This window comes from Ursus americanus, chromosome 6 (genome assembly GCF_024610735.1).
Source record: "Ursus americanus isolate L20-20 chromosome 6, mUrsAme1.1.p, whole genome shotgun sequence".
NCBI lineage: Eukaryota > Metazoa > Chordata > Mammalia > Carnivora > Ursidae > Ursus > Ursus americanus.
This window is the reverse complement of record NC_142132.1, coordinates 25,065,736-25,075,178: the sequence shown is the minus strand read 5'-3', so window position 1 is coordinate 25,075,178 and position 9,443 is coordinate 25,065,736. Positions and strand designations below refer to the sequence as shown.

The window sequence follows — 9,443 nt, the reverse complement described above, 5'->3', positions numbered from 1 at the left end:
ACACTGGAACTTAGCAGAGGCGCCTGGGTGGTGCAGTCAGTTAAGCGTTGGTCTCTTGGTTTCAGCTCAGGTTGTGATCTCAGGGTCTGGGATGGAGCCCTGTGTCGGGCTCTGTGCTTAGCACAGAGTCTGCTCGAAGATTCTCTATCTCCCTCTGCCCCTCCCCCTGCTCTCTCCCTCTCTCTCTCTGAAACAAATAAATCAATCTTAAAAAAAAAAAAAGCAACAAAAAAACTATTGGAACTTATCGAATCACCTGGGGTGCTAGTTCAGTGTGGGGGTTGCCTGCCTCGATTTTCAGATCTGGTCCACGCACCACACACCTGGAGCTTGTTAGCGCTTACTCAGAGAAACTTCGTGGAAGCTGCAGGAAATCCAACCAAAGCCCTGAAAACAAATACGCAAACTCTCTAGAGGGCCTACGAGTATAGGAGCTTAGACTTACGTAGCAGCCAGACCTCCTGGGATCAAATTCCAGCTGCTACATGGGTGACCTCGGGCGACTTAACCTCTTTTGGCCTCAGTTGTCTCCTCTAAAATGGGGCTAATAATCATCCTATTTCGTTATATTATCATGAGGATTAAGTGAGTTATATATGTAGAGACCTTAGAGCAATGCCTGGCAGTAGTAAGCACCATTTAAGCATGTTAGGTGTTATTATATTATTATTATTTTAAATTTACAATCTGTACATGTAGGATCCAGAATCCACGGCAGATCTGCTTAGACTCCTGCTGGTTCACAAGTTTGATATCACCTAGGAACCTGACAGAAATGCCATCCTGGACCCAATCCTAGATGCACGGAATCAGAATCCGCATTGAACAAGAGCTCGGGTGAACAGCAAGCACCCTAAAGTTTGCAAAGCACTGCTTTAGAGCACGCCGGAGGCCACACCCTGAAAGTGGGCCAGAGACTGGGCTATTTTGAGGAAGAAGGCCAGCAAGAGTGAGGTTGCCCTGCCTCGGGATCCCCACAGCCTGGAAAGCCCCTAGGCCGTTGTCAGCGCGGACATTTCATGTGGGGACACCGCTGGGGTCCCTACACGTCAGTGTGCTGGGACAGCCTGGCGCCTGGGGCCACCGTGGGAGCGCGGTGGTTGAGACCACCCTCCCGGAGCCCCGGCGAGGCCACGAGGTCGAGTGGTGGTTTGCTGGAGTACCATGTGCTCAGGAGCCGGTCCACCTGCTCCCGGCTGGAAACGGCCCGCAGGTGGGCCTTCCTGCTTCCGTCCCCGTCCAGGCCGTCGGGCCCCTCGAGTGGCTCGGGGCTCCCGCCCGCGGTGTCCCGGCGCAGCCCCCGCGCCCGCATCTCGCTCTGCATGCTGGCGAAGAAGTGCAGCACGCAGCGGTGCGCGAAGTCCCGCGCATGCTCACAGCACGTCTCGTCGAAGAGCTTCTGCTCCAGGTCCACGTAGTTGCTCCAGTATCTGCGCTGCAGGAAGACTGTTTGGTCGAAGCAAGGCCTCAGGCAGCGGGCCAGGAAGGCCACGACGATCAGTAGCAGGGCGATGCTCCAGCCGATGGCCTGGAGGGGGGCACCAGGTTGGGTGTGGGTAAGGTCAGCGGCTACACAGGATGGCAAGGGTGTCCCAAAGTCTCTCCCTTTACTTATCCCTCCCCCCTCTCCCCAAATCCATGTTCCCATTTAGTCATCCATCCTACCAACCACCTCCACCCATCCTCGCTTGCATTCAGTCTCATCCTTGCACCCATCCATCTGTCCAACTATTTCTCCACCCATCCATCCAGCCATCTGTCCTCTCACCTGACTACGTATCTATCAGCATCCCATCCAGCCATCCTCGTGGCGGACCTGCCGACCGTCCACCATACATCCTCCTACCCGTCCATTCCTGTTCCCATACTCTCATCCTTTCTTCCATTTATCTGTCCACCCACCCGCCCACTGTTCATCCTCCCAACCTTCCTCTTGAAGGAAACCAGAGTATGTCACCCTGAAATAGGCCTCTTTGACATCAAAATCACCTTGAATGGAAGACAAGAAGCAGCAATCATAGGAATAGCTCTCTTTACCCTCCCCCTTTGTGCCTAAAGGCAGGAAATACATTCTCCTTTTACTGGGAGACAACTCTTATGAGCCCAGAGATAGCACCAGAGGAATCTGCTAAAAAACCTGACTCCATAAGTGTCCGGTCATTTATTGACCTCCCACAGTTCCCGCCCTTGGAGACTAACACTGCTCTCCTTTGTCCTGCCATTGCTCTACGAAGGTATTGTTCTTTTTGAAGTTGGCAGATAAGCTGCAGTTCTAAGTCGCCACTTTGAATTACTCTTTCTTTGTTTTAGGTTTCTCCCACACAGTGTGTACTATGCACAGTAAGAAGCTGTTTTTCTCCTGTTAATCTTTTTGTTTGAGTCTCAGCTGAAAACCTAACATGGGTGGAGGCAAAGTTTTGCCTCACTTACACTCCACCCACCCATCATCCATCCATCCATCCATCCATCCATCCACCCATCCACCCATCATTCAACCACCTACCCACCCATCATCCATCCGTCCATCCATCCACCCATCCACCCATCATTCAACCACCTACCCACCCATCATCCATCCGTCCATCCATCCACCCATCCATCATGCATCATCCTGTCACTTTTTCTATCTTCACATGTGCTCATGCATCCCATCTATGAAGCCACCCACCTATATTTTGGGAGAGGCACTGGGGACTCATAGAAGTCACACTTCAGTGGAGGAAACAATGAAATTGGTGATAGACTGGCTGAATGCCATGTTGGAGGATATATACGGGATCATGGGAATACAGAGGAGGACACCCAACCTGAATTTGAGGGCTCAGGGAACAGTGAGGTGGATGCCGAGCCCTGAAGGATGGGTAATAGTTATATAGGATATAAACAGGGAACAGTGTTCCAGGCCAAGCGTAGGGAAAGACTTGAAGAGTTCCCTGAGTCTGGAGCCCACACCTGCCCGCACCTCTCCCTCCTCTCTGCCCACCCAAAGCTTTAGTCTCTCCAAGGCCGTGCTTGAGACCAGAGCAACTGTGTGCTCCTAGGGCAAAGAAATCACTCCTCTAAGCCCCAAAGACATATTCAAACCTTATCATTTGTAGATGTGGTTTACAAAGCTCTCTCATTTGGCCTCTCTCAGGATCCCCCCTTCCCCCTACCAATTGAAAATCGTTGTGTGAGTGTTTTACACATGTGATTGATAACCTCCATCTGAGTCAGGACTCAAACCGTGGTGTGACTGAAGATTCTACACTCCTTCCAGTGACTGAGCGAGAGCCCAGAGAGTTTAAGCCTGCAGGGCCCATCCACATGGAGGAGACCAAACCTCCCTTGATTTTGTAGGAGAGGCCGAGACCCAGAGGGGGAGTAACGTAGTCAAGGCAGAGTCTGACCCAGAATCAAACTTGTCCTGAACACTGGTCCTCTCTCCATCATGCACGGGCCTGCATTTGCCACGAGTTTGTCTTGGCTCCCACAAAAGGCTGAATTGCGTTTTTATTCCCTGTCGTCCCAGCAATGCTCTTCATGTGGTAGGTTGGTATAAATACTTTTGGGGGGACTCAACCCCAACTGGGGCTCTGGGAGGAATCTGGAGTCTGGCCTGGGGGTGGGGCTGCAGTGTGCCCCCAGGGTGATGGAGGGGTGCCGGTGTGGGGAGGGAGCCAGGGACCTGGGGAGGACCTGCATTGCAGGGAGATGGTTCAGAGGGCTTGGAGTGATGACACTTCAGATCCCTGCCCTGCCTCTTAGGAGCTGTGCAACTTGGGCCTGTGAACTAAACTCTCAGAACCTCAGTTTCCTTATCTGCAAAATGGGATGATAATGATTGCACCCACCTCATAGGGTTGTTCTGAGAATAAATGAAGTAATGCATATGAAATACTTAACACAGTGCCTGACACATAAGTGCTCAATAAATGGTAATGAGTATTATTTCTGAGAGGTGGGGGGGGCAGGGCAGAGCCGTATATCTCCAGTGCTTTTGTCATCTAGCTTCTGGGGATGGAACTAGCTGAGTGCTGGAGGATATGGGCACCTGGTCTCTGCCCTGGGGTGAGTTAGTGTTGAAGGCAAAGTGTCCACTTCTCAAGGCCCACCAGTGTCCCGTATGTGGAGCATGCGCCGAGCCTTCCAGGGACCACCTGCTCCTTGCTTGTGTTTCCAGCAGTGGGGAGGGGCCCCAGGAAACCATTTGTACCTCCTTCCCCACGCCCCTCAGAACCAGTGCAGGAGATTTTCCAGGGCTGAGAGAGAACCACCGAATTACCTGTGACAGGCACCGTAGGTAGCGGGACACTGCCTTTCTAGCGGGGCTGTCCCTCACCAGCTCATCCTCCTTGCAGGGCACCTTGGCCAGGAAGAGCTGCACCTGGCTGGGGGTCATGTTGGCAAAGTCCAGAAACTTTTCGGGGTCCACGGAGCTGCTGAAGGCACACACGAAGCACTTGCCGTCAAGGAGGGCCAGGAGGATCCAGACGAGGGGGGCGGCCAGTGCTCTCTGCAGCACAGAGGAGCACATATACCTAGGGACAGAGGAAGGGCGGGGTCACGAAGGGCAGCTGGGACTCAGCTGCAGCAGGAAGGCTACAGGAGAGATGCCAGGACGGACTTCCCAGGAAGGCTAGGAGATATGCGGTGCAGCTCCCTCTGCAGAGGTCCCAGCGGCAGAGGGCAGGGAGGCCGGAGGGCTTGGGCCCCAGGAGGTCAGGAAAGTCCTGACTGGCATCCCAGGACCGGAACACTGGGGGGGCGGGTATGCCTCCCACTCGAGGCCTTGGCGCAGATTCTGCTGGTGTCCTGCCCGTGCCACAGGCCCTCAGATCTTGGGTGACTGGTTCCATTCATGCGGCGCACTGAGGGCCTCTGACCTCAACAGCCTGCGTGGCTCTGCCTGAGGGCTTTGGAGGAGTCTCTGCTCCCGGAGGGCGACACTAGAAACCAGGAGAGCTAACGACCCCGATCAGCCTTCCACCCACAGGGACCCCAGCTTCCTAGACTCTCAGTGGGACAATTCTGAGGTGTGTTCTACCCAGAGCCGCTTAGGGGAAGCCTGAACTAAGATAGCCCTGCCCCGTAACCTTTCCAGACGCGGTGCCTCAAACACCTCCCTCCAGGTCCGGAAGCCCAGCCTCTCACCGTCCCCAGGGGCCTCTCCTGCCCTCTGGCCTTCTGGAGGTTGGGTGCTGGTCACAGGACAGGAGCCCCGTGGAGCTGTACTCACTGGGCCCCAGAGGAAAAGGCCAAGGGTCCAGCCAGTGCGTGTGACCCTCGCTGCGAGGCCGAATCACAGGGAGCACGGCAGGAAGTGGAGGCGGCCGAGCACCGCACACAGATGGTGTTTCTGACTTGGACTGCGTGCGAAACGTAACGTGGTGTGCGCCGGGGTGTGTGTATGGGGTCATGGCCCACCCAGCCGTGAGTTACAAACACGTCGTGGATTGGGGTGGCTCGGTGTTCTCTAGGGGCGTTGTGGTTAGAAGGTGGGACCGAGGACTTGCTGTGAGCTTACATTACGTGCCCTTGAGAACACCGTGATTGTCCACACCGAGGAACAGGGGAGAGGGGGGATCGTAAGCAGGCTGAAATCCAGCAAGCCCCTGCTGCCACTGCCCACAGATCTGGGACACTTAGACCTTTCGTCTAAACACGAAGGGCAGGGGCGCCTGGGTGGCACAGCGGTTAAACGTCTGCCTTCGGCTCAGGGCATGATCCCGGCGTTACGGGATCGAGCCCCACATCAGGCTCTTCCACTATGGGCCTGCTTCTTACTCTCCCACTCCCCCTGCTTGTGTTCCCTCTCTCGCTGGCTGTCTCTCTCTGTCGAATAAATAAATAAAATCTTTAAAAAAATAAAAAAAATAAACACGAAGGGCAGCGGTGCCCGCTCGGACTGGAAGTCCACCTGTGCTTGAATCTGAGCCATGCCTCTTCCTCGCTGTGGGAGCTCAGTCGGGTTGCTTACGCTCTCTGCCTCAGGTGCCTCGACCTTAAAAATGGGTCCACTGCTGGAGCAGACCCAGGCCGAGGTAAGAATTGAGAGGCCGTGCACACAGAGCACTCGGTACAGAGCTTGGCTCCGAGCTGGTGCTCGGCGTTGGCCAGGGAGCATCACGAATGCTAAACTCCGTACGCTGATTCTGCTACAGCGCACCAGGCGGTGAGAGGCTCTGAGGACCCATCGGTACAGCAGGTGAGGTCCCTGGCCCCCGGGGAGCGTACGGGACAGGGAACGCAGCCTGGAGGCCCGTTGTGCCTCCTACTGCCTGTGCGAGCCACCTGTGCTTGTCGTGGGATCACTCTGCACGTACGTGCTGAGTTCTAATTCCTGGCCAGCCATCAGACGTGACCTGGGCAAAACTTGGGAATCCTATATTATCCACGGGTCTCCAGCACTGGCCACCAAAGGGTGACAGATGACAGGAACAGAAATGTCTGTTTCCAGAGTGGAAAGTGGCCAAGGAGTTTGTGAGCTGATGTTGCCCCAGTTGGGGAAAGGAAGGGGCACATGTGATAGTGCCCAAGGGGGTTGGGGGGGAATCCCTGCCGATACCCATGAGGATCACCGGGCTTGGGGAGTCACCTGGCAGTGTCTGCGGGGGGGGGGGGGGCCTGACCGTGCCCACTGGTAGCTGGGTGGTGTGGGACCGCACCTGATGACGCCAGGGTCCTTCCTCCGCTGCCCCGCGGGCCGGCGCCACTCCTCCACCATGACCACGGACTGCCGGTTGGCAAGGAGGCCACAGAGGAAGAGGGCGAGTGGGGGCGTGAGCAGCAGGCCCAGGCCGTAGAGGGCATTGTAGCGCGCCAGGCAGGGGCAATTGAAGTCGAAGGAGGAGTACAGCTTGACCGTGACTGCGGCCAGGAGCAAGCAGATGCCGTTCATCACCGACTCCGAGCTGGACTGGAAGTGCTGGAAGAGCGTGCGGAACTTTTCCATGGCCCCGGCCTGGCGGGGGTGGGCAGCCGTGTGTCCGGGGGAGCACAGAGGCTTTGGCCACCTTCCCGGCCAAATCCAGATCACTCGGGGGCAAGCCTGGGGTGCACGGGAGGGTCTTGTCTTCCAAGGGCCTGAGGGGACAAGGGAGGGGCGATGGTCAGCCCCCAGCCCAGCCTTCTGGGGCCCAGCCAAGGACGTAGAGCAGAGGCAGACTCCTTTGCAAAGGCTCCCCTGCTCAGCCTTGACTGTCCGCCAGTGCCACTCACCTCCTTTCTGGAAGAAAGAGTCACTGCTCTGTGACCCGCCAGCCCATAGCAGCTCTAGGCAAATGTCCCCTGCCCTGTCACTCCACCCTCCCCAGCCCATTCCTTCCTCTCTTCAGGGGTTGGATACTGAGGCCTGACAGCTGCTGGCACTTCTTGTGGGGGATAGGCAAATTTTGGGTGTGGTAAGGCAATGATGCTGATGGGGCCAATGGTATTTTCTGGTCTTGGTCAAAAACACGATTTGACCGAGCTGAGCTCAGGGAGATTTCGTGTCAACTTTCATGCTGGGAGGACCCAGGGGGCACCTCCCCCTGCCTGAAGGCTGCCTGGAAGAGAAGACCCTTGAGAAGAGTCTAAATGATGTTTCGGTGTTTGCTGGGTGAGGGGTTGTGGAAGGGGAAGGCCTTCCCTGCAGAGGGCACTGCAGGGGCAAAGGCAAGGAGGTGAGAAGCAGCCTGGGGTGGGCCAGGAGTTCTGGGTTGCTGGAATGTAGTATCAGACAGGGAGTGTCGTGAGAGGGGGCTGGAGGGGTCAGTGGGTGCCTGCAACCTTCCTCTCCGTTTTATTCCCCTGTCCCCAGGTCTGGCCACTGACTAGGCCAGGTCTCTCTAAAGTACGGCTTCCCTCACGTCACTTGTCTGCCTGGGCGTGACCAGGGGTCCCTCAGCTTCCTTAGCTTGGCACTCAAGGCCCTCCTAAATGTACCCAGACACGCCCTGCTACCTCCACACCTTGGCTGACACCACCCTCCCCCCCGGACAGCCTTGCCCCTTCCTCCCTCCTGCACTGCACTTCACGAGGCAGCTCAAATGCAGGCCTGTCACCAAGGCCCCCTGGTGACCTCAGCTCCGGTGGAGCCTCTACCTCCCCCTTTGGCCCCTGAAAGGCTGCGTCAGCCTGTTATTCATCCTCCTCGGGGCGGGGGGTGGATCTTCCAATGAGGGCAGGGATCTGGCCTGCGACTCTGCTCTCTGTAGCGCCTAGCATGGCGCTGAGTGCACAGCAAGTGACAACAAACGTTTGTTCTCTGGGATGTTGAAGCCCAGACCCCTTTATTTCGTCTCTAGCTCGGTCCTCTCTGCAGACCACTTGGCCTGCACCTGCCTCCCTGTTTGCTTCTAGAAAGCCAATGAGTGGAATATAGGTCTTGCCCTAATTTCTATCTGTCTCTCTCCCTTTCTCTCTCTGTCTCTCATTCTGTCTCTGTCTCTCCGACTACGTGTGTGTGTGTGTGTGTGTGTGTGTGTGTGTGTGATTGTATCCCTCTGTGTGTGTTCCTGGGTCTTTCTGGGGGTCTTTCTGTCTCCACCCCTGTCTCTTTATTTGCTGTTGTGTTGCTGTCTCTTTATTTCTATCTTTCCCCTCTCCTCGCCTGCTGTCCACCCTTAGCACCCCTGTCTTACGGGCCCCCACTTCTGACATTGGCTGCCTGGCTTGGGGAGAGGAGTGAGGCTGCCACAGAAGCCCAGGGGTCTGTCCCTGGGAATCATGGGTCAGTGGGTCTTGGGCCTGGAGCTTGGGCTGGGGGTGGGTGAGGTGGCCAGACCCCAGCTACTCACCATCTCTCTGGCTCCCTCGCTCGGCCCAGGATAGGTAAAACCTCAGGGACTGCGACGGCCCTGATCCCACTGACCCCTGCTCTGTCCAGCCTGGAGCAGTGGTCACTCTGGGCTCCGAGTGATGGCCTCAGTCAAGTTCGTGCATCAGCCCTGGTGTCCTTTCCTCAGACCCGGGGTCCTCGCGGCCATGAATGCCACTTCACACCGACCCTGTAGGGCGCACGAGGTGAGCATTCTCCCGTATCCTCCCCATCCTCAGAGATCCAGTCCAACTCTCCCATGCCCATGGAGCGCGCCCGGACTCCTGCGGCTGCACTGACCGGCCTCGTTTCTCTATTCCCAAGTAACTTTGAGAAAAATCTCCAGTTTTTCTGACTAATCACAGCAGTATGAAACCTTTAAAAATAGAGAACACGAAGGTGTCCCCATCACTGCAACCCCAGGGGGTCTCCCTGCCCCTGCCTCGGTGGGCGTCCCTCCAGACCCTCGCGGACCCAAGCCCGCCCGCCGGCCTGCCCGGTACTCCCTGGGAGAACCGTCACCCACGGTGAATTCGCCACTGGGGGCGCTAGTCACACGGCCGCTGCGGGCTGGCCCGGAGGGGCCGCTCAGGACGCAGCTGTGAGGCGTGTCTGTTGCTTCTCTTGACATTTGTCACCGGGGTCTGCCGTTTGTCTTGGTTTC

The 9,443-nt window shown here is 56.5% G+C and overlaps 1 protein-coding gene across 1 annotated transcript; it reads right to left on the bottom strand.

Annotated features, from left to right (window-relative positions):
* Positions 1–1,042: 1,042 nt before the first annotated feature.
* On the bottom strand, positions 1,043–6,934 carry CALHM3 (calcium homeostasis modulator 3). Its single transcript, XM_045802851.2, has 3 exons — positions 6,648–6,934; positions 4,265–4,520; positions 1,043–1,528 (listed from the first exon to the last, which is right to left on the bottom strand). The coding sequence occupies exons 1-3, from the start codon at positions 6,932–6,934 to the stop codon at positions 1,043–1,045; spliced, it is 1,029 nt and encodes a 342-aa protein (XP_045658807.1).
* Between the last annotated feature and the right edge of the window lie 2,509 nt (positions 6,935–9,443).